Source organism: Miniopterus natalensis, chromosome 2 (assembly GCF_054644295.1).
Source record: "Miniopterus natalensis isolate mMinNat1 chromosome 2, mMinNat1.hap1, whole genome shotgun sequence".
NCBI lineage: Eukaryota > Metazoa > Chordata > Mammalia > Chiroptera > Miniopteridae > Miniopterus > Miniopterus natalensis.
The window spans coordinates 171320053-171346031 of NC_142082.1; the positions used below are offsets into that span (position 1 = coordinate 171320053).

The window sequence follows — 25979 nt, forward strand, 5'->3', positions numbered from 1 at the left end:
CAGTTAAATGCTGTGTCTCTCCTCATATATCAGGTGATAATGTACTACCTTAAAGTCAGCTCCTCCTAACAGCTCTTACCTCAGATATTGAATCATTTATCTCTAAAAGGCAGCACTGACTTCACATTCTTAGCAATGGTCATAGGAGTCCTTGAGATGTTAACTTCACCACTGGTATAGTTTATGAATCTCTCAGTTATTACAAATGTGACCTGAGTTTCCTAGCAACAATTTTAAAGTTTTCGTGTGTTTTTATAGACTCTAAAGTGCCATGCTTGCACCTTAATAAACGCTGGCTGGAATGAACACCTAGGGGATGTGTCTCCAGAAGACACTGTAATTCTTATCTACTACTGTGATTTGGCGTACAAGTCTGCTGGCTGGCTTTGTGGAATGTGGTGTACGCAGGATTCGAAGATGGGGGATAATTCATGTGAGGGGCAATACGTTATTTCAAGACCCCTGAGTCAACCCCAGATGGCTATACTAACCAGGTTAAAACTACTGAGACATCAACATCTGAAAAAATGGTGTGCCCCACTTTTCCTTATGAATAAACAATGCTTTACTGATTTTATTGACTGGACAGTTGGTTAGACTTTAAATGACATTAGTGCAGGGAAATTTCATAGCTGAAGATGACTCATAAGAGATCATATTTATTTATTGAAATAAATAATTTTACATTTTCTACTGTTAGGAAACAAAGTTTTTTGTACTGTATTTGCCACAGAAGCTATCTGACTTGAGGAAAAAATAATGACCATGAGCTTGGTGACATCCCAGATTTTAGGGTTCCTTCTCAGCATGGCTACCAGATTACTGACAGATTTGTAAAGCATTATTTCAATAATACGTAGAACTAGGGCCAAATAAGATGAGTGCCTCGTTTATTTGTCACTGATAGAAACAAATACTCTTCATAAATGAATTTTCAAATAAACATGTTTGTATTTTTAAGTGCTGAAATTTGTCTTTTTTCATGTCTAAAATGCATTATTGTGTCTTATGAAGATGATTACATGGAACATAATTTACAGTTCATTTGGTATCATCATTATGAACAAATACTGCTTGGACGGACCACAGTGATGATACCCCTTTGTGATACAGAGCTGTTTACAAAAGAACAGTCCCCTACTACATAACTTTTTGTTATGTTATTTGATGGCTTTGTTCTTTGTTAAATGTGCCAGGCACTTTAGGTATGCTAATGCTAATATTCACAGCAGCCCTGTAAGGTAGTTGTTGTTATTATTATTATTATTATTATTATTAACAGATGAAGAAATTAATGTTCACAGACACTAAATTTCTCTGAGGCCACAGAACTAAGTGGTGGTAGAGCCAGGATTGGGACCCAGTATCTCTGATTTCAAGGTCCTTTGCTGTTTCTACTATGTTACAACAGTTACACATCAAACAGTCTTCAACATGCCTGACTTTTCCACTCTAATTATGGAAAATCTATCAAAAAATTATTATTGTTTGGAACAAGAGAACTTAAATATCCCAAACGCTAAGAAACTCAATCTAGTTTCAGACATCCCTGAAACCATCTGAAAATATGATGTACACCCAGTGCTTAAATAAAATGTAAGCAGTACAATTGTGAGGGAAACTTCAAGTGGAACAGCAGTTCAGGAAAAGAAGACAATAATATGGAATCAAAGCAGCAGAAAGTTAAGTTTCTTTGGGCTCAATTTGGAATTATGTGAATCAATTTTAATACTAATTATAGAGCTAATATGTAATCCGGGACTTAATCTTTTAAAAAATATGTTCATAGAAAAACTTGCAAGGACATATACTAAAAAATGAATAGTGTTGCCTGTCTGTTGTGGCTCAGTTGGCTGAGTGTTGTCCCATGCACCAAGAAGTCAGTTTGATTCCTGGTAGGAGCATACGCCCAGGTTGCAGCCTCAATCCCCAGTAGGGGGTGTGCAGGAGGTAGCCGATCAATGTTTCTCATAAATGTTTTTCTCCCTCTCCCTCTCCCTCTCCCTCTCCCTCTCCCTCTCCCTCTCCCTCCCCTCCCCCTCCCTCCCTCTCTCTTAAATCAATAAAAACAAATAATAAAAAAAGAATAGTGTTGACTGAGTAAAGACAGGTTCTTGAAGAAGTGTGGAGATGCGGGATAAACTTCATCAGAGGCATCCCAGCCTCTGGTCAGGTCAGCCTCCCGCAAGTTTCTCTTACAGCAAAAGCCTTCTCAGTCTTCAATGTCCACATGAATTTCCTCAGGATTTTGTTACAAATACAGATTCTAATTCAGCAGCTCTGAGGGGGAGCCTGAGATTCTGCGTTTCTAACAAGTGCCTAGGTCTAGAGGTCGATGCTTCGTCCCTTCAAAGGGGAAAGAGAGCTCTGTCTCTACTGGTACTGGCCTTGTGGTCCCAGGTCCCATGAGCACTGGTTATATACCACAATTCTTTCCTTGAGATACTCACAGATTAATAAACCCTCCCCCCTGCCCCATGAGATGACTTGGGTTACTGTTTCTTACAACCAGAGCCCTGATTAAACCCCCTAGTAGCCAACTCTTAAGTTCTGTAAGATCAGGGGGTACTTGTTAGCCAGCTATGCATTCCCCCGAAGCACCTACACATGTGCTTGGCACACATTAAGCACCCCATAAATGTGTTCAAACAAATAAAACAACCATGGACAAAAATACCTCTTCCTCTAAGCGAATAATGAAAGCCACAGCCCTGATCCTGAATAATGAATGCCACAACCCCAAGCCCACATTCTATGCTCCCTGGCAGTCAGCGAGCACAAGTGGGGGGTTCAGATCCTGCCCCACCTAGATTTCCCAGCGCTAGACTGCAGACCCTGCTCTCCCCACTTGTCCCAGTGTGTGTGTGTGTGTGTGTGAGAATCAAGGGGACGCATAAGGTTCTTGCTAAAGAAAGTTTCAACTATATTTTTAGCATACTTAATTTGAAAAATCAAGTGCACAACCCTTTTAAAAATTTCATTTTTACTGTACAAAATAGAATCATGTACAAAATGGTATTTACTTCGGAATTTCATTATTTCTAACTTGTCAGTCTTTTCATAACATGACAGAGGTCCCATTTAAAAAACAAGTTGCTTCCACCTAATCTAAATAATTTCAAACTAATCAGTGCCTGAAATGTGTGTTATTTCATCTTTTATATCCTTAATCTCAGCTTGGACTATTGTTAAATTAGATATTTTTTCATTTAAGAAAGCAATTTCTTTCTCTCTTTGTAGTAAGTCAGTAACCAATCTCCCAATGCGTAGCGTTAAATCATTTATCAATGGTTCCAAATGGGAAAAGTCCTTCTTTAGATTATACACCTTTGGCTTTAGATCATTTGCAAAAGTCACTGTCTTCAGAACTTTAGCTCTGTCACTTTCTAAGCTTAACAACCTATCTGTGTGCTTGCTGAAATCACTCTTGAGCTCCGAAAGCATCTTCTTAACAGAGTTAATTCTCTGTGCATCTTCAGATGCTGTCTTTCGGAGCGTTGCTGTTCGGTCAATGCTGCTTGAAAGAAGATCACCTATGTTTTTTACTGTATTTTTTTCTGCCTTTTCTACTTTATTTTCCAGTTCTTGCACAGAATCTGTCAATGATTTTGTATCAGTTACTAAACCAGAGATACGTCGTATATCTGTTTTTATACTTGCAATCTTGAGACCAACATCTTTTGCAGTGGAAGTTGTGCTTTGGTCTACTTTTGTAACATCTTGCGAAAGAGTTGTCAGATTGTTGTTCAATACATCCTGTTTTTCAGTTATCCTGTTGGACCAAGTTTTCAACTCATAAATTTCCTCCTGTAGACGCTTTAGACGAGCAATTATTTGAAAAGACTTCAATTGTTCCATGATAGCTTCAGACTTCTGATACTATAAGAAAATATAATATCACAATAATTAAATTAAGAGCTTAACATTTAAAATTCAACTTAAATTTTATGTTAGTTTTAACTGTAACTTCAGGGCTCCTCTGGAAAGCACTGGGTAAAAGACTCATTAAGTATATTACTAATGCATAAGAAGGAAAACATTAAGGAAATATAAAATATTACTGGAAATGGCATTTTTCAGTTATTATTTTTGTACTATCAGTCCTCTGTGGCCTCAACTCAGTTTATTGGTTTAGTAGAGAAGACAGACATGTAAAAAGCAAAACAACACATAAACAAAGAACTCTCCAAGGTTCTAAAATGCCGTGATTCCAAATACCAGTGGTTCTCAGCTCTTGTAAGCTTCAATGCCATCGCCCTTCCCCACCATCCACTGTATACTGACATCTCTGAATTGCCTTTTTGGTTTAACTTGGGCACATTATCTGATGAACGATCTGAGACATAGAAGTGCCTGGCAACATTTCAAGTTGTTGTTTTTGTTGTTGGTGGTGGTGTGCATGCATGTGAGTGTGTTTATGTACAGGTATTGGGAAAGTTAAATTGTTCTATTGCATTTTGAATACTTTACATTTTATTGCATTGTGTCATCAGTTAATAAAATTAAGAGGGGAAGGGGGAAATGAAAGTGCTAATAATAGTGATAAGATGGGTTCTCATAAATGATACAAAATTGAAAATTAAAACAAATTTAAACCAAAGTACTCAAGATTCATCCATGTTGTCACAAATGGCAGGATATACTCCTTTCCATGGCTGAATATATAAATTTATCAAAGTAACATGTTGTATAACTTAAATTTATGCAATGTTATATGTCAAATATATATTCAATTAAAAAAATCCCACAAAGATAGGAATCTTCAGGTGATACTATTAAGCTTTAATCAGATTAACTTAAGCCTGTGAACTGTGTGTTCAACTATGAAGAAAAAAAATTACAGAACAAATGTAAAATATATTGGGAAAGCCTGTGTCCGAAGACAGATATACACTGTGATTGCACTGAAAAAGGGAACCCCACTTATAATGTGGGAGCCAATTGTTTGGCTTTTGCACATTTAACTTCCAGCTCATTTTTTAGGAGAGCATTGTTTTAAAGTGGAAATTGTGTATAGCTTTCTCCCAGTAATCAAAACCAGTTTGATTCAACATTTATTGTGCCGGTATGATCAAGAGCAGTCTCTGCTTTCAGGGAGTTTGTAGTTTAGTTGGGAAAGAAAATGCCAATAAATGGATTTTTTTTTAATTCAGAAAAAAACACAATAGGAAGCAAATATGCAGGCTGAAAAACATTTTTACAAAATAAGATATGTTGTTTAAAGGCATCAAGTTTTCCCCCCAAATAATTGTGCATTTCTTCAATGACTTTATGAATCACCTTTTTTTAAATCTTCACCCGAGGATATTTTTCCCATTGCTCTTCAGAGAGAGTGGAAGGGAGAGAGGGAGAGAGGGAGAGGGAGAAACATCGATGTGAAAGAGGCACATCGATCGGCTGCCTCCTGCACATACCTGACAGGGCCTGGGATGAGCCTGCAACTGAGGTCTGTGCCCTTGGCTGGAATCGAACCCGGGACCCTTCAGTCCTTAGGCTGCCGCTCTAACCACTGAGCCTAACCGGCCAGGGCTGAATCAGCTCTCTTAAATTGCATTTGCCTGGTTTACTCAGCTAAGCTTTAGAGGTTATTTTGGTAACAATAGCTTAGTTTTATTTATGCAAATAAAAGTGTAATATACCTGGAATATTATTTTTATGGCAGCTTTAAGAAGGAGCAGCTATGTAGTTGCAAAGAAGCAACAAGCTGAAATGGGGCAGTAGAACAGTTCATTCAAAGCAGCAACTTCCTTGCCCCATCATCATATATGTTTAGTTTCAAAATATATTTTAGAATTTTTCTCCTCAAAAGGTTTATGCTACATTAATTATTGCTGGGGGAGGTGGCCCCCATTTTTTTTTTATTGATAGAGAAGTTAAGATTGTGAAAATGTTACTGTGAGATGGGACTAGAAACAGCCACAACTAGGAAGGAAATCAAGTGGCAATTGCAAAACCACGTTTTATTTTTAAGGGAAAAGTTTTGCAATAAAGTGTATTTGCTGAAAAAGAAATTCCCAAGGGCGAAAAGAGATGGCTTACTTTCATCTATTTCATTACTAGGTTATCATTTATTAATGTATCTAGTCTGCAAATGTTGCTTAATGACATTAAATAATTAAGACACCTCAGAAAGAGCTAAGTTTATTCTTAAAAGATCAGATCATTAAGAAGCCGGCAGTAAGCCCTTTTGTTTTACTTGGTAGTTACAAAAGCAGTTTATCAAGAACTTTCAATGATCTTTACTAAAATATAAACTCAATACAGTGTAGCAATGGTCAGTAATTGTTTTATGGAATTATTTTTTAAAATTACTTATGGCTTGCTTAAGCTACTTGGCTAAGATGGAGAGAAGACATGGAGAGTCTATCAGTAGCTCAAAAGATTCAGCCAGTAATTTGAATATTTACCAAGTTCATACATATATATATATATGCAAAGTACTAAGCTAGAGTGTCCTTTAATGATAAATATTGTCTAGATCTACAAACATAGCAACATGGTTCCAGGGAATGATTTCTGGGTCCAATTGCCTTTCCAAAAACTTTACTAAAGGACCTTTGAACTGCACTAAATGACCTGGAAATTGTAATGATCTCTAATATTTAAAACCACTTTAAGCTGGAAGGAATCTCACATTATTTGGTACAATTTCTCACTTTACAAATTAAAAACAGCCTCAAAATCAAGTGCCTGAGGCAAAGCCTAGGTCAGAAGATTCCCATCTAAGGTTCTTTCCCCACCACTGCTTCCCCAGTCTTCCCTACACACTGATTAAGTCCTTCTTATGCCCAAGGTCCAAAATTTAGGTCACGGTGACAACTTTTGAGTGACTCACAGTCTAGTTTAATGGCCACATGGCCGTTGTCATTGGGCTACCACCAAATTGGGCTGAATTACAGCTTTTTGAATCCTCAAGGTAGCTCTCCTGATAGGCTCCTTGTGATGTCTTCTCCCTGGTTGACCAGCAGCGGGCTGCATTGAATACAGTGTGAGGTCAGTGGCCTCTGCAGCTGGACAGACCCAGCAGCTTGATTGCAAGACTCCTGATCCTGCCGAACCTCAATTTCCTCATTTGTAAAATGAGTCTCATCGCTAGCAAAGCTGTGGTGAGAATTCTAATGAGCAAAATAAACTAACAAACAAAATAGAAACAGACTCATAGATACAGAGAACAGACTCACAGCTGTCAGAGGAGGAGGTTGGGGGAGCTTGGTGAAATAGATGAAGGGATTAAGCAAAAAACAAAACAAAACAAAAAACAACAACCCGAAACCCCCATAGACACAGACAACAGGATGGTGATTGCCAGAGGGAAAGGGGGTGGGCGAGGTAAAGAGGGTAAACGGGGGATACATGGTGATGGAAGGAGACTTGACTTGGGTGGTGAACACACAATACAATATACAGATGATGTCTTATAGAATTGCGCACCTGAAACCTATGTAATTTATTAACCAATGTCACCCCAATAAATGCAATAGAAAAAAACAGCTTCTAATCAAAATTTAAGGAAATATTAACATAAATATACTTTGAAACTTTACATCAAGGGGTTAAAAAAATTAGGTGTTTGTTTTGTAAAAGTGATTTATATGTGCTTAATGTTTTTTAAAAAATGAATCTAGTATTCTCTATCAGAAATCAACTGATATAAAATTTACTAATACAAAGACACAAAAGTGTGTCTCAGAGTATGGTAATCTTCCTTAAAGGAAAGACCAACTAATGTAATTTAATATTTGATATACAGGGGAGTTTTTGAAATTTCAAGCATTTGTGTTAAATAAGTTAGTTTAGGAAACAGAGGAGCTCTGGCCTGGTGGCTCAGTTGGCTGAAGCCTTGTCCTCTGCACCCGAAGGTTACGGGTTCGATTCCAGGTAGGGACACATAGCCAGGCTGCAGGTTTGATCCCTTAGCAGGGCACGTATGGGAGGCAACCGATCAATGTTTCTCTGTCACATCCATTTTTCTCCCTCTCTCCTTCTCTCCCTCCCTTCCTCTCTCAATAAACATATCCTCAAGTGAAGATTAAAAAAACAAAACAGAAGAAGACAAAGTAGGTACATCTAAAACTCTTTAAGAACACTTTAAATAGGGAAACTCCGAGTATACATGTGTACACACACAACAGTTTTCTCCTGAAATCCTTGTCGAAGGGCAGTCTTTGTTGCCCTTGGAACTGTTGCTACAGACTAAGGAGCACATTTTCTGTAACTGTTACTATGATATACACAGGTTAATAATAACGCTGATGCTGAATCAAACAAGGCGATGGGCCGAAAGAATAAATAAATAGAAGTGCCGAATACAAGAGAGCATGTCTCTCTGACAGGATGGAGGCTGAAACAACAAAGATCCAGCTAACTTTATAATCTATTTTATTAGTACAAAAATAAAAGCAAACAAATACAACTTTGTCAGTGCACAGACAAGAACTTAGACATTCAGGATCGAGAAGTTTAATGTCAGGAGTCCAGAAATTAATGCTCTGCCTTTTCATTGTAGCACTCTTCCATTTTTATGCTCCATGGCTGTCCCCCATGGAGCACAGAACTTGTTTGGGATTTTCCCCCAAATGTGCAAATGTACATAGTAAAACTACCCGACCTCAACTCCCGTTTGTAACAGACTGCTTCCAAGTTCTCCGTCTTCACTGCGTTGAGATTGCCTTACGAAGCGGGGACTACAGGTGGCCACCGGCAGGAATAAACAGGGACAGTGCCGCCATGTGCGCTGACTCCGTTTTCCACACTGTGTTTGGACACTCGTGACACATCACTTTACCAATAAGAATCTCATGTGTTCCCCCAACCCTGCACATTTCTGATTATCGCTAACGGAAAAATGCAGCCAGATCTCTGCTTAATCACATCTCAGCATGTCCATGTCTTATTCCTGTGACTTCATTATATAATTCTGAGTAAAATAAAATCACTATGCGAAACAAATCTGGTTGGGTAATTAGCTTGGGGACTCTTTAAAATAATGATGTACTTTTAATTACCCTAATTGTCATCATTTCTCTTTTTTAATTTTAATTTTCTGTGTACCCGGCCTGCTGTGGGGAGAGGCCCTGGGGCAAAGGAGAGAGTGTGGAGCCTGAAGAGCGGGCCTTTTAAATGTGTTTCATTAAATCCTGTGCCTGCGTGAAGAAGCCGTAAGTTGCACCTCTGGATGAGTGAGGAACCTCTCAGGCTTGGGGAAGGCGAGCGGGCCCTTGCTCCTCTCAGGAATCGAGGAGATGCCTGGAGAACTACGTGATGGGGGGAAGCTGGACCGGACCCCAGAAAGGCGAAGCTGGGGCCTCGTCCTCTGAGCATTTGGCAGGCTTGCCTGTGGCCTTAGTTTGCAGCCCTGTGTTGCACCTTTTTGTTTGTGGTGCAGTTCTCTGTCTGGTGCATTCAAGGTGGGGACAGTGTCCTACTTGATTGACTTTAACAAAGTTGGGACAGGCCAGCTGCCCAACAAACATCTCTTAAGTGAATGGCACTTTCATGCATTCACCAATATTTACTCAACTCTCGTCAGGTAACTTGCACCGTTCTGGTCCTTGGGACGTAGCAGTGAACAGAACAGATACATCCTTGCATTCCTAGCACTTATATTGGGGATAATAGTTAATAAAAGAAGTTACATAGAAAGTTTGTTACGGGGGTAGGGAGCTGGAAGTTTACAGTTTTACATGGGGGGGGGGTGGAGGGTTAAGGGAAGGTAACACTTGAGAAAGACCCTCAAGGAGGGGAGGGAGCATTCCAGGCAGAAAACCAGTGTCAGGGTGTGAGCAGGGAGTGAGGGAAGGAGTGGAAAGAGGTGAGGCCGGAGAGTTAGGAGGTGGCAGGCTGGCTCTCATCATGTCTCATTCTGCTGCTCTTTCCTCTTTAAAATGGCTACAGGCTTATTGCTGTATGTTCACTGCAAGTGGAATAATTTATCTAGAGATCCTGTATCTAGCAAACTCAGGAGTCTGCAACAGTCAGAACCTTTTTTTTTTTTTTATAAAGCCCAGCTATACAGAGACATTCCAAAGGTCCGTACTTCAAAGCATACATACTTAATTCATAGGAAAAGTCTTCAAAAAAAAAAAAAAAAGACCATATAGAGTGGGGCAAAAGTAGGTTTACAGTTATTCATATGGAAAATAATACAATTAATAAATAATAGCACAAGAATAAACTGTTTTGCTTACTCACAACTGTAAATCTACTTTTGCCCCACTCTATTTACTTTTAGTTAAAAATTCTTAAAAGTATCTGTAACACAGTTTAGAGCCTTAACAAAAAGTAAAAAAGTTTCCAAGGCTCCATAGTTTTCAAAAAGTGCAAATTAATTCATAGCAAAGTACCCCAGGCTTGCCCTCGGGGCCTCAGGGTGGTTATCTTTTATTTTAGAGAAAATTCCTATGAACTCCGTGGTCTGGATTCTTAGCCTGTAGTAAGTTTATAAAGGAAATGAAGATCTGGCCGAAGCTGGCATTTCACCAACTGACCCCACGGTGGGTCAATGGGTCACCTTTCTGGCCACAGGGAAGGTATAAGACGCAGACATACGGTTTGAAAACCAGCAAACTGGGGTCATTTAGTGAGGAGGTAAACACTCCTCGTGAGCTCCTAGAGGCATTAATATATTTGGGCTCCATAGGTGAAATTCACAATAATGACCATTGATTATTAGAAAAACATTTAAAACATTAAGTACGTTGCTTTTTAAAAGGTAGGGATACATATTTTAGAAATATTTCTATTTAAAGTGGCTGAAATGAAATGAGTGGTATTGCTTAAAGAGATAAACTTTGTCTGGATAATACATGTATGTGGACATCTCACTTGGAGACATCAAAGTAACAGAGGCACGGAACTCCCCCAGGGACGTGTAATAAGGTTCCTCAGAATAAACGCGGAGCATTTAAAAGTCGCTGTCGATTCCTTCCTTTTCTAGAGCCCGTTCTTTCAGGGCCCCCTTTTCTCTTGCACTCGAATACGCTACGAAGTCGTGAACCTTTCCCTTCAGAGCGCGCAGCTCGTTCTGCATTTTCAATATGCTGTTGTCGTAGTGCAGGCCTTCGAGCGCCTCCCGCAGCCGCATGAGCTCGGCCACCGCCCTCAGCATGTCCTCCTCCGCGTTGAACACCTGCAGCGTGAGCGCTTCCACCTTCCTCTCGGTGCCCAGCAGGTCCCGCGACACCCTGAGCACGGCGCGCAGCGCGCCCTGGATGGCCGGCAGGTGCGCGGCGCACGCGGCCGCCCGGGGCCCGCAGCTGGCGAGCCGCTGGGCCAGGTGCGCGCCGCCCGCGCCCAGCGCGCGCTGCTCCTCCCGCAGCGCCGCCACCGCGCCGGCCTCGGCGCGCAGCTGCTCCTCCAGGCGCCGCAGGTCCTCCTCCTCCTGTGCCCTCACCGTCCGGATGTTCCGGAGCGTGCTGTCTTCCAGGTCTCTGAGCCTTTCCGTGAGCCATCTGACCCCTTGCTCGGCGGAGTTAATTTGGACAGTCACTTGGGAATGCATGTGCTTTGATTCCGATTTGAGAAGGTCTGTCCGAGCGTTCATGTCTTCCAGGCTCCTCTGCCAGATGTTGGTGACATTCCGGAATGTGTCATTAAGGCTCTGCATCTTGTGCCTGAGCACCTCTTCACTATGCTGAATGGCACGCGTGATACGCTGGAGGCTGGATACTTCCTGCTCAAACTGGGTCACCAAAGCCACGGATGATGCCGCTTCCTGCAGGACACGCTCAGTAGACTCAAGCTGCATTTGCGACACAAAACAATTCCCGAGGCTGCTTAATAACGTTTATAGGAGGGAAACACACTTTCATCATCACGTGCCACGTTCAAATTCCGAAGATGTCCAAAATACCAAGTATATCAGAACCATACTGGCAAAAACATTTATTACTTGAACGCTGTTTTAACATATATATGTATATTTCAATATATCTTTATTGATTTCAGAGAGAGGAAAGGAGAGAGAGAGAGAGAAACATCAATGATGAGAGTCATTGATCAAGCCCACAACCCGGGCATGTGCCCTGACTAGGAATTCGAACCCCGATCGCCTGGATCCTAGGTCGGCGCTCAACCGCTGAGCCACGCCCAGCCAAGCTGTTTTAACATATTTAAAACAAATTTAATACATTAGCACTATGGCGGAAAAATATACACCTGAATTTATAATCCTAAATATTTGCAGATTATTATGGAGGGATATTCAAGTGAGGAACAGTGCTGAGGAGACTGAAGTCTATCACATTTCTTTCTTTTCTTACCCCAATGGAAAGCAACTCAGTTGTTATTTTTATGGTTATTTGACATTTTTAGAAACTGTAAATCAGCTATAAAATTTGTTAACTTTTCTAAATTCAATGACTCTGGAAGAGTTTCTCCCTGGGGAAAAAAACATATTCCATAACCTCTCTCTATGCTTGGCTTCCCTCCTCTTTGCTTAGCTATGTTCTGTGGAGAAGGTACCAGAAGCAGATCTTACAGATATCACAAAGGCAAAGTGAAAAAACAAAACAGTTTAGTGAGACAACTTACATGAAATACCAAGTATATCAGAACCATACTGGCAGAGTGTCCTAAGTACCTGTAAATTATGGTAATCTCCTGGCATGTCCTAATATGTGCCCGGAACACAGATGGGCCAGGCTGTGGACCTCTCTTTGTCTACACTCACATGGATAACAGCCTTAGAGATACAGAAAGACCTAGAAATGGGCATTAACTTATCAAATGTGTGCAGCCTTGTGTTGAAGACTTAATACTGTACAAGACACCACTCTGCCCTTAAGCAGCTTAGTTTAACTGGGGTGGAAGCTAAGTCTATACGGGAAGACTGTGGCAGCACTTATAGGGGGCACCCACACGAGACTCTGATGATCGAGAATATTCTAGAAGCAGTATGTAGTATCTGCTTCTAGTTACTTCCTCCCTAAATCATCCTACACACTACAGCCAGATTAAGCTTTTAGAAACTGCTATGCACATCACGGTATAACAAAACCCAGGATGTTTCCAAATATTTCTAGGATCAAGTTCCAAATTCCATAACCTCTCTCTATGCCCGGCTTCCCTCCTCTTTGCCTAGCTATGTTCTGTCCTTCCTTCGAGGCTCAGACCAGATCTCAGCTCATCAGCGCAGCATTTTCCGGTGGCCCTAGCCCGACAGCCTGAGCTCCTGCAGCAAGCACTGTATAATGTATGTTCCACCTATATGGCACTTAGCACATATAATTCAAGAACTCTGAGTGTTCACTGTGTGCCAGGCCTGTGCTAGAAACTGGATATAAAAATATAGATACAGCAATAGACCCTGGCTCTACAATTTGGTAGGGGAGATGGTGTTTTGGATCATAGATTCTAGAGTTCCAAAAAGATTTATCAAGTGTCCTCTGTTCCGTTGTTAGGCAATATGATATAGAGAAAAAAGACCTTGTTTGTCCTAAGGATCAGTAAAGGTGACAAATTAACAACAACAAAATCACAACAGATTATAATTCGTGTCATGACAGAATTAGCACAGGAGAATGGATGTTTAAGGAGAGGTCAGAAGCCTGGATGTCAATGAAGAAAGGCTTAGAAGTGCCTCGGAAACCTGACCCTTTAACAGACTGATGAGTGAGCCAGGTGAAGACAGGAGAGCTTCTAAATTCCTTCGGGGACGAGAGCATGTCTTACACATTGTTGTAGTCCCCGTATGTATCTCCAGGCATAAAGAACATGTTTGTTGAAGTTTAGGAAGAAGAATGGCCATGAACCTCCTGGGGCCACCCCCATCATACCTGAAGCAGTTCCCGGTGACAGCTGGGAGCCATGAGCAGCCGTACTGAACAATACAGTAAGAGCACTCTGAAACCTTGCTTACAGATTATTTTCAGTGCACACGTGTAGCCATAATACAAGTTCCTTTAAAAACCAATTCTGAGAAATACCTGTACACTGGTAACACTGCTAGGTTTAGTTGTCTTGTTAGCAGCATTCCCAGGAGGCAAGCTTATCTTCACCCGCGCCGTTTGGGCTGTTCATCAATCACTATACCCCGAGGCACTATATCCCAATACCCCCACAGGCTGAAAAGATAAACTTCATAAGATAATAAGGTCTCAAGATTTAATCTGCAAATACATATACAGTGACCAGTATTACCACGATAGCCATCATTTATGGGCTGCCAGTATATTCCAGTACTTTTTCATGTTTTTTAAAAAAGAGCCAATACCTTAAATTTATTACTGCTTGAAAGTTTTCAGAGTTTACATATATATTGTATCTCATCTGATCCTTATAAAAATCTTGTTATTCTCATTTAATAAGTGAGGAAATGGAGGCCAAGAAAAGTGAAAGTGATTTTTCCCCAAGGTGACACAGTTATGACAGGAGCCCACTGCATTATGCTGGCCATTGGGGTCAGCGCTGTGAAAAGGCAGCTACTGCTAAACTACTCCTAAGGCAGACTGGGTGGGAAAGAGCTATACAAAGACTGAATACTTCCTGGATCCTATGATAATATTTTAAAAAATCGGCTTTAAAAAGTATTTTAATTGCTACCAAATTTTTCATTGAAAAAGGAAATCTTCCTTCAAAAATTGTTTTACAATAGCTTTTAAGCACACAAAGTTTGTCTGTCTCCTGGAAAAATTTTTTTTTATTATGCTCCCTCTGATGAGTGCCCCCCAACAAGTATAACCAGATTCCAACTTGAGGAAAATTTTTTTTTTATTATGCTCCCTCTGATGAGTGTCCCCCAACAAGTATAACCAGATTCCAACTTGAGGAAAATTTTTTTTTTTATTATGTTCCCCCTGATGAGAGTGCCCCCAAGTATAACCAGATTCCAACTTGAGCCCTACGTCAAAATACCAATTCTTGCAGCTCCTCCCCAGAGGCCCCTAAGTTCACATTCACTCCCTTGCATGTCCGAAGGGATGCATAATTTTCACCCATGGCTTTTATCTCCTGAAGGAATATATGCTCATCCAGCGCATGAGGCTGCAGGCACTTAGACCCTCTATTTCTTTTCCCTTTATTTTTATAACATCCTTGCTCACCCTGGAGCCAAGCACAAGTCCTGTCTACCTTCTGACATGAGTAAAGAGTTAGTGAATGAATAAATGAACAAACAAGACATGTTTCCCAGGGATACCTTGGTCCCGAGTGGCCAGGCAAGGCCCACGGATGCCTTACTGATTACAGCAGACCCTCTCCTGAGAGTGTGGTACATTTTTTTAAATCCGTCTCCTGTTTCTAAGAATCACAGAAATAATGCATCTGCATTTGCAGCTTGAAGGAACGCAACAAAGACATGGATTTTAATTTTCATTCAGCTACAAAGTCTCTTTATTTTTAGGTTAGTAGGTCTTATATGCACATGTATATATGCTTACCGGTGGAAAGTAAAGAAAAAACCACTGATGAATCTTTGTCCAACAAACATTTTTCCTATTCTAACAATCATATTTTCAGTGCTCTAGACATCTGATATTTAAATAGAAAATTAAGATCACCTCAATATAAGCATATTGGTCTTTTCAAACAATAACACTAGTTATGTTTAAAAAAATCCCTGTCATTTCAAAATATAACTTGTCTAAATTGGATTGAAGGGAGAATGTAAAGAGGTAGGAAGACCTGTGAGAGTTAAAATAGGATTAACTAATAAGTAGGAAAAAAAAGAACTTGTGAACTGGGATAGAATGGTGATAGTGAGGAAGAAAAATGGGAAAATCTTCCCAAATGAGCCAATAATTACCTTTTCTGAAATTAAACTGATTTTACTTTGAAGCTGTTGGAATTCGTTCGTTTCTTTTTTCAGTAACTGGTATTGGTTTTCTACCTTTGCAAACTTCTCCGACTGCTGAAATACAAACCTGGAAAAGAAAAAAAAAATCACTACCACCTAATTCATATCTATTTTAGTCTGAATTTTAAAGGACTATTTTATATCCACTTCTGGTAAGGACAACATAAATTCTGGTATGGGTAGTGGCAGCTTTTATTAGTTTATATCAGTAAACATTTAGAGAGCCTGCTATGTGGTAGGTAGTGATTTAACGGAACTTACTACTCATGCAAAGATGAGTGAAACTCTGCCCCTGTTAAAGTTCACAGCTCAGTCAGTATGAGCTGCATAGAGGTATGCAGAAAAAATATTTTGGAGAAAGAAATAATGAATTATTTAGGAAAAAATATGTGATCTCTACTATTTTACAGTGGAGTGGAAGAGGCCGTGATGGTGGTTAAAAGTTGCAAAATAACCAGACTCAAAACTGATGAAAACAGGAGTCACTGTCAAAGTGATAACAGAACACATATGCAGTGCAAGGTGTACAATATGTACAATTGTTTATAGTAAAAAATACAAGTCATATAGGTGTACTTTAGATATCCTTCTAAAATTGGAGTATGTTCTTCATCTGGTAGATAGTACAGGGTAGAAGCATAACAGTTATCCCAGTCTTAAAAACAATGAATGGACTGTTGTGTGTTCAGAACTTGAAATGTGCAAGCACGAAAGAAATGCTTTGAATTTCTTCATCTACTTTGACTCAATTTTTTGGAATCAGAAAGAGCAGCAGTTGAAATTCTTCGTGTATCTGAGTCATCAAAAAGCAGTGGAGCAGGGCCTGTGAAGCCAGGGTCTAAATCGAGTACACAGACCAGTGGTTCAAAATCTTCCCTGTATATTGGAGTCACCTGGCAGTTTAAAAAAAGTTTATATCTGGGTGCCCCCACAGAAATTGATTTAATTGGTTAGGGATTTGACTTGGATATTATAAAATTTAAAGGCTCCTCAGGTTTATCTGAGTGCTCAACAAAGTAAAACCCACATACTGATACTGTTTTGTGAAACTGACTTCCAAAGACATTTAAAGATCCCCAAATTCAATGCAGGGGTGAAAGACTTATGAGCTTTGTGCATCATGGCAAAGGTGGTGGTGTTTCAAACTCATAAATGTCGTCATTACGCTGTTTCTATAAAACTGTTCAAAGCTAAAACAGATATTTTGCTTTTTAAACAAAGGTTTACAATGTCAGATGAAATAAATTTCTTTTAGTGATGGCTCCTGTCTATCCTATAACACCAAATGAAGTCCAGGCTACGTAATTTATACAGATTTTCTCCTGTGTGCTAATATGAACTTTTAAAAAAAACTTCTGGTTATTAGAAAGCACCATTATCCTAATTTTCAAAGATGGATATGTAGACTTAATTCTCTTTTGACTGGTTGATTCATTCTTGGCTTTTTAGAGGTTCTTTTCAGAGTATAGGCTTATCTGAGATCAGCAGACAGAGACCTAGAATAGAGACCATTCTAAAGAAATAAGTCTAATTTCAGGGGCTAGTTTTATCATTTGGTACTCTACAGTGTTACCTTATAGGTTTATCCCATACATCACTGTGTATATTCAGAATAAAATCATTATGATAAAAAAGACTTTTTGTGAAGGTTGATCCACTACAGTAACACATTAGGACTTTCCATTTTATTAAGTATTTTTAACGTTGTTTCTCTCTGCACTTCTCTTTAAAACCAAGCAAAAGCTTGACAAAGACTGTGTAATGTTAGTGGAAAATCACCTCTGATGGTAATTTGTAGGTTTTTTTTCATGGTTAGCTTAAAAAAAAATAAAATTTAAGACTCACCATTGCTACATATGAGTAGCATATATAAGAAAAAACAATCATAAAGTTGACTTACTGCTAGTAATGAAGAAATGAAAAGTGTTTGTATGCTGGAGTATTTTTCCCTTAGATGTGCTGACACTATTTTAAGGGCTTTGTCAATATTAACTCTTTAACATTAAGGAAGAAGATCTTCTAGAGCCAAAAATGTATGCTGAGAGAAGGTGGCTTTGATTCTGAAGCACGAATTTTTAAAACAGGCGTTCAGATTAGCCCCCAAGATGCTTTGCTTCCTTTTTGTGTGTTGGAGGCATATTTTAACAGGAGCAGATCAAGGCCTTTTCACGCTCATCTTCCCTAGTTTAGATGAGACAAACAATTAGGGTCTGCTAAGGGCTACAGCTTGTGGCTGAAGAAAGAAAACTATAAATAGTTCTGGAGCAAGGACTTCTATTTCTAGGGCCTTGCCTCTTTTTGGATTAGTATCAAAGGGGAGGCAGCATATCATGCTGGGTGAGTGTGGAGCTGGGCAACTTTGGCTCTGCCTTTTACTAGCTGTATAACCACCTTGGGCAAGTTATTTATCTTTAAGTTTTAAAACTTATCTTTATTGTTGAAAGTATTACAGATGTCCCTTTTTTCTCCCCCACTGATCCCCACCCCACATGCACCCCCCTCCCAGGCCTTCTCCACACTATGGTCTGTGTCCACGGGTTATGCATATAGGAGTATAAGTTCTCTGATTAATCTCTCTCCACCCACTCCCCCACCCCGGCCTTCCCTCTGAGTTAGGCAAGTTATTTAACTTACCTCTGCTAGTTTCTCATCTGTGAAGAGGGGTTACTACTACTGAGTTCATAGGGTTGTTGCAGAGGTTAAACAGGTTAGCATTTACAACGCTCCCAGACAGCGCCTAGAGCGTAACACCTCAGCTGTTCTCTGTAAGTACCCTTGCCTTCGCTTCCCGGCTGCTTTGTGCAGCGGCTTCTCCACACTTCTGCCAAACCTGTCGTGGTCGATAGAACCCCAGGCCAGTCCCCCTCTGAAACCAGGGTTGGGTTTACAGCAAATAAAGGCTGCATTGAGTGGATGAGACTGCTAACAGGAAAGAGAATCACTCTCTTATCCTGTTTTGGGGCCCCTTATTATCATATAGGTCATGGTCTTGAAGGACCCAGGTTAACTGGCTACCAAGTTTACAAAAGGAAACTTTCAGATTCCATAACCCATTGCGGTCTATAGAGGCCTCATACAGACTCAGGGCCCTGTAGTATTAAACTGTGCATCTCCTTGGAGTGTTTGACTCTGCATAGCTCCTTCAGGAATCTTCCACGGTGGCAGACAGCTGACTGAGGACTATTATAGGAGTTTCATTGGCTCTGTTTCAGCTTAATGAGAAAGAGGCAAATAACCAAAGGCAGCTGTTATTATGGACCTTCGGCAAGAAAGGAAGTTCCAGGGCCACTGCTAGAGTCAGGTAGCCCCTTAGCCCTGTTTCATACTACAGCTTCATTTTTAATATAATACTGAATGTTCAGAAAAACATTGACTATATTCCGTTTTTAAAAAGCAGGACATTTAGCCCTGGCTGGTGTGGCTCAGATGGTTGGAACATCATCCCATACAGCTAAATGTTGTGGGTTTGATTCCTGGTCTGGGCATATACCTAAGGTTGTGGGTTCCATCCCCAGTTGGGGCATGTATGGGAGGCAACCGATCGATGTTTCTCTCTCTTTCTCTCTCTCCTTTCTTCTCTCTCAAAAGTCAATAAACATATCCTCTGGTGAGGATTTTTTTTTTTTTTAAAGAGGTCATTTAAAGAATAACTTTTAGATAAAACTCCATTAACAACAAAAAGCTGAAAAATTGGGTTGGCAATTATTTGGCTGCATAAATGATTTATAGCGTTAGATGATAAAGAGAAAAAAACTATCTGATGGTTTAAAGAGCTTCTGACTTCTTATACATAATTATCACAAATGTGATGGAAAACTTTTATAAAGGCAATTTAGAAATCTGTTGAAATTTCCAGAAGAAACATATTTTTCACAATGGAACTTTTCTGCTTTTTATGTAGTTAAATAAGCTTGTAAAGTATCACCTATGTCTTGTTTAGTAACTTCACAACTTTTAAACTTTTTGAAAGCAGAATTTCTTCAATCTTCTTATTTGAAAAATCTTAAGAGTTTACAAACGAAGTATGCAAACTAACACTCAAAGCCATTTAGTTTTGGGCAACTGTTATCTCCATCTTATTGTTAAACTGACAAATCAGGACTTTATCTGTTACACATGATCTTTATTTACTTTCTAAACAAGAATTCCAAGACTTTAAAAGGCCTGAAGACTCTGAAATACAGATGTCTTTATTTTATTATTTTTTTCATTGCTTTTCAGGGAGAGGACGGAGAGAGAGATAGAAGCACCGATATGAGAGACACATCGATTGGTTGCCTCCCAACCTGGGTAGGGGATCTAGCCTGCAACCGAGGTACGTGCCCTTGGCCGGAAACGAACTGAAACCTGGGCCCTTCAATCTGCAGGCCAAGGCTCTAAACACTGAGCCAAATCAGCTAGGGCATTTGGAAGGGTTTAAACATCCCCTCTCAATTTAATCTAAGTGTAAGAGGGTGGATAGGATGTGTTGAAAGGCACATATATTCAATGTTGTATTTTAACAATCAGGACAGTGTCAGTATAGTAAGCATTCAATATTTGATGAACTGACCTTTAGATGCTGAAGTATGTGTTCTAGAGGTAAAAATCTCGATGGCTTTGTTATAATTCTTGTATTTTGACATATCAAATGTTTTTATAGGGAAAATGCTTGCAAATGTCTTCCAAGAATAATTTTTTATTCCCAAATTTACTACGAATATATATTTGCTAGAAACAGTGACTGAAGTATTTATACTTCAACTCTTGGGGCAAAAGATTTCACAAGAGCAATTAACAATCAACTATTTTAATAGCAATCATAGACTCTGTCCATTTTTAGAAAAAAATCTTTGAGCATTTCTTTATCATTTTGCAAAGACACAGTTCAAACAAAATCTTCCTACTGAATGTAACCTGTTTGTGTCTTTACTGTAGGCACTAACAGTAAATTCCTGAGCTGAAGCGTCTGCTTTTCAACAGTTTTTTGCTTTATAGATTTGTGGACGAAAAAGGGGTTCTGTGGAAAATAACTTCACAGGGTGATCGGATCATATATTCCTAACTGGGCAGGTCATGGTGGGTAGTCACACCCAGGCATATAACTTTCTTGGTAAAAGTGTTATCTTTGCCTTAAGCAAACCCTGTCCATTGTTTCTATGTACCTAGGTTAGCACACCTTTCAAATGAGTGGTTACCACCGTTAAGAGAATTAATCTTGTTAGCTATCCTGTAATCAAATCCCCACCTTGCTTTTCCCCACCTTTATGCAATCTTCCTTAAGTTCTCTCCTTAATTTCAAATGCATAAAAGAAACTGCAAAACTGTTATTCTCTGGAGCATTTGAGATTTGGCTTTCCAACAACTGTCATCAGTTTTGGCTCAAATAAACTATTAATACAAATTCTCTACAGTTTTGGACATTTCTTATGTCTACAGATTAACTACTAGTGTTTTTTCCAAGGACAGTAATTACATTTTTGAAAAACTGAACATTTTGTGATATAACTCACATGAATATGCATCTTTGGAAAATTAATGAGAATTAATAAACTGAGGAAGTAAAATTAGTTGTATTAAGTTACAGGGAAAAGCAACAAATATCTCTGAGCAAACTAAGTTCTATTACTGAGTAACTTTCCCAATACAAAAAGGGTTTTAATATACCTAAAGGTCATGCATTTTAACATATAAGAGCAGTTTTCAAAAGTTAATTCAGTACATTTATTATTTTAAGTTCAAGGTCAAAATATTCCATAAACAAAAATAACATATTAGTAAAATAACTATATTTTTTTTTGAAGAGAAGAACATTTAATAATCAACATTTCACATTATTGTAACAAATCTTTTATTAAGTTCCAACTCTGGATGAGTCACCACTAAAGTATAAGTTAAAATTTACTAGCATAAGTGTTCTAGACTAGAGGATGTCCAGGGCCCCTTCTAGAATTCGATTACTTTTTAAGATGAATAACTATCTTCTAAATACTTTAAAAAAAAAAGTGAAAAATGGAGGGCAAGTCTACTTTAAGGCGTCGGCCTTGTCACAAGGGCCACGCTTTTGCAGCTTCCCAGGGCTAAAATTCAATCTGCAGTTTAGGAACAGACTTTAAAGTCATAAGGCATGCACCCGGATCAAAAAGGGAAATCCTCCGAGCTTTAATATAATCACTGACGTTTGTTGCTTTGAGAGCATAACGAATTCTTTTGAGGCTGCCAACGTAGCCATTAGGCATTTGCGGGGTGGGGCGCGCCCGTGGGGGACGCGTGCACAGCGGGCTGGAGGGAACGGGCCCCAGAACCGGGCAGCCCTGCGCGCCGCGGGCGCCGAATCCAGTTTGCCCGACTCTGTCTCTCCCGAGAAACGACTGACCCGCCGCAAAGCGGAGCCTCAGCGCCCCGGAGCGATCGGGGCAAGATCCTAGTGCCAAGTTAAAGGGAGCTGCAAGAAAAGGGCGACAGAAAAAAAGGAGCTGGGCCATCCCTTCTCGGAGGTCGAGGCAGAGGCTCAGAAGCCGCAAAACGGGGGGTTGGGGATTAGTGGAGGCCGAGCCGGGGGTTCCCGGGGCGGGATCCCGACAGCAGCCGAGCGCCCGCGGGAGGCCGGACGCGGGGCCCGGGCGGCTTCGCGTCCACTTACCAGGCCAGGCCCAGGCACATCCCCAGCGACAGCAGGCTCACGCCGGTGCGGGGGTCCACCCGGCCCCCGCCTCCACCGCCCCGGGCCTCGGGGCTCTTCCCGCCCTCGCTCCGCTTCCCGGGGTCCGCGGGGGCTCCCTTGGGACCCGATTTTTTCCGGTTCTTCACCTCGGACATGTCTGGCGGCCCTGAGGACTGCAAACCCGGGGCGGCCCCTACACCCAGAGGAGCGGGACGTGGCCGCCTGAAGCCCCCGCGGGGACCGCGCCCCCGCCCAGACTTAGCACCGCCCAGGAGCCAGCCCCTCCCTCTGCCGCCGTCCTCGCTGCTTCGCGGTCCCCTCGGGTCTCCTAGTTCCTCCGGCCGAGACTGGCAGCGACCCCACTACCCCCTTCTTCTGCGTTCACGCTGCAAACCCGAGGAAACCGTAGGTCCGGGCGCCGGCGGGCCGCGGGGAGGCCAGGAGCGGGGCGGGACAGCGCAGCGCTACGCGATCTCCGTTCCGCGCGCGGCCGCCAGGGTCCTCCCCTCACCGGGACGCGGCGCGCCCCCGGGGCTTGGCCACGCCCCCGCGTTAGGGACGCCGCTCGGGGCGCTTCCTGGTGCGTGCGCGCGCACAAGCCGGAGCGGGAGCGTGCGCGGCGGCGGCCGCCCTCCGTGCGGCGCGGGCGCGCGCGGCCCGGTGGGCGGGCTCCGCGGTTTTGGGCTGCTCCGCGGTCCTAAGGCCAATACGGGGCGGCATCCAGCGGACGCGGATGCTTCCCTCTTGGGCAGAAGGGGTGAGGGAGCCGAAGGTGAGGGAGGAGCCCGGGCCGTCGGCTCCCCGCGAAGACTTGAAGTAGCCGCGGCAGCGTCCGGGTTGGCCCCGGGTGCCCAGGGTGCAGCTGCCGCCTGAGGGACGGGGAGACGGTCCGAGTGGCCCTGCTTTCTTTGTGTCTGGGGTGGGGTCCGCCGACGGGGCGGGCGTGGGGCCGGGCCTCGCCTCGCCTCGGCGCCCCGGGACCGTGCGGCCGCCCGCGAAGGTGACTCCCACCCGCCGCCGCTCGGAGCCCCTGGCGGCGCCGGGCGCCGGGACCGCGGAAGCCCAGGTGAGGCGCCTGGGAGGACCGGGCTTGTCAGGTCCTGCCTTTCCTCTCGGAAGTCCCGGTTACCTGCCCCCCGATTTGGTTCCCAAGTCTGTCCCCGCGGGGCTGCCCTTCCAGTGAGATCTTGGTGCGAAGGTTCGGGTAAGTTCGCGCCCCGTTTTTCTCCCTGAGCCGGGGTGTTGGAGGTTCAGTGTGGATGTCAGGGACTCGGAATTCCGGGACGGCAACCGTCGCGCCTAGGAAGGGGACCGTCTGAAAAGGAAGCGGCCGGCTGTTAGCGGTTTTCCTGGGCGAAGTGGCCCTTCTTTAGAAAGAAAAATAGATTTTACATCTATGAAGACTTTCGACTTTTCATTTTGATGTGGCTCCAAAAGATGGGGTACTGAGAATTTGTTCAGGATATTTCAAGTCACAAAGGATGGGATACTGAGAATTTGTTCAGGATATTTCAAGCTGTGCACTTTAAAATTTACTTATTTTTGATGCGTCTAGGTCAAGCTGGAAATTAGTTTCAGATGGTCAGTGTCTATTTGCTAGGCAATAGGACATAACTTAAAAAACTAATTTTTTGTTTTGTCAAATCGAGTGTTATTACTTAAAATTAAGGGATGTTTTACGTTTAAGTTGAGATCATAAAACGTTATTAACATTTTAAAAATCTGATAGCTGTGTTTCTAATAATAACTTTTATCAGTTTCATTTTAGGCCTGGGCATTTTATGAACCTTGACTAGCATAGGCAAATGCTCTACTTCCTTGTGTTTACAAGTGCCACATTTGGTGGCCATTTAAAATTATATAGTCATTATTGAAGCCTAATGATTTTTGCTCTTCTGTGCAATTTAAATTACCTGTGCTTATCTCTGATTTTGCACTTAGACGTCACATTCTAATTATCTATTTTTCTTTCCCACTAGATTGTGAATTCCATCAGGGATATGATTTAATCTTCTCTGTAGACACAGGGCTTGACACATAGGAGAGGCTCAAATGTTTATTGAATGAATAAATTAATATACATATTTAGACACTCACTGTAATACATTGGATGGAGTTCTGTTAACTGTTTTAAACACTTGCATGCATTTTGATCTGGGTTTTATATCCATGGAAAAAATTGCATTGTATTCGAAAGAAAGTCTGTAGAAACTTAGAGTATTATACTGTGAAGAATACGATTCTTTCTTTGTGGTCTCTTAATCCAGTAAATGACATCAAGAAGGCATTTCCTGGTGCTTTGTCATCCTTAGCAGCTCTGCTGAAACATTAGTGGAGTGAGCATATGCGAAATGTGTTTACCGTTGAAGACGTAGAGCTGACACACACCTTGAGGGAGAACTAATATGCAATACCAACAGTGCTCTATTTAGTCTTACGTTGAAGAAAGTTTTTAAACATGAGGACTTCAGTATGATCATTGTCTATAAAATCTTAATTTGAAAAGGAAGTTTGTTATTGTAAAAGTGATAATGTGCATTGAGAAAAATTAAGACAATATAGAACAGTACAAAAAAACAAATAAATAAAAAGATGGGAGAAAACCCCCCCAAAGTCTTGCTACTTAGAAGTAACCCAAACATTTTGTTGAACAAACTTTTAAACACCTCTCTTTGTATTCACATGATGCCAACACGTATTTTGTGTTGTATGTGGGGTCATATTTCTAATTTTTTTTCAGTGAGCAGTCATTAGCAACCTTCCATGTCAGTACATGGAGCTGTGTTTTATTGTAAATGGGTGTATAATATTCCATCTTATATACTTACCCTAATTCTTAAAATCTATACTCAGAATGGTACTCAGATGGTGGGCATTTTTAAAAAAAATATGCTTTTATTTATTTCAGAGAGAGGAAGGGAGAGGGAGAGAGAGAGAGAGAGGCATAAATGATAAGTCATTGATAGGCTGCCTCCTGTATGCCCCCTACTGGGGATCAAGCCTGCAACCCCGGGCATATGCACTGACCACAGAATCGAGCTGTGACCTCCTTGTTCATAGGTGGACACTCAGCCACTGAGCCATGCAGGCAGGGGGCGGAATGGTGGGTATTTTGGTTGTTTTCATCTTTTCTTTCTCACCTAAGCACTTTCTGTTAACTCTTTCTGTGGATATTTTTGCATACCCATGTGAATGTCTCCTTTGGGTAAATTCTTAGAAGTGACATTTCTGGGTTAAAGAAAATGCTTACTTTAAACACTTTTGTATCCTATATTGCCTTCCAAACATTTTGTACTCACCTCAAGTAATGCATAAGAATACCCATTTTCTCACACCTTTAAAAGCACTGGGTTTTGTCCATTTAAAAAAATCTTCACTCCTGGCAGCTGGGCGTGGCTCAGCAGTTGAGCATCAACCTAGGATCCAGGACATCAGGGTTCAATTCCTGGTCAGGGCACATGCCTGGGTTGCGGGCTCGATCCCCAGCTGGGCGTGCAGGAGGCAGCCAATCAGTGACTCTCATCATTGATGTGTGTGTGTCTG

General features: G+C 41.4%; 1 protein-coding gene across 2 annotated transcripts; it reads right to left on the reverse strand.

Moving 5' to 3' along the window:
* Positions 1–2964: 2964 nt before the first annotated feature.
* Positions 2965–22675, reverse strand: IKBIP (IKBKB interacting protein). Of its 2 annotated transcripts, none has more exons than XM_087814844.1 (3): positions 22416–22640; positions 15743–15860; positions 2965–3879 (listed from the first exon to the last, which is right to left on the reverse strand). In XM_087814844.1, exons 1-3 carry the CDS (start codon positions 22589–22591, stop codon positions 3124–3126), a joined length of 1050 nt encoding a protein of 349 aa, XP_087670970.1. In that variant the 5' UTR covers positions 22592–22640; the 3' UTR covers positions 2965–3123. The 2 variants fall into 2 exon arrangements, with proteins under 2 accessions (XP_087670970.1, XP_016078626.2); XM_016223140.2 differs by lacking the exon at positions 2965–3879 and adding an exon at positions 8363–11740 and having other exon boundaries at positions 22416–22675.
* Positions 22676–25979: the final 3304 nt, after the last annotated feature.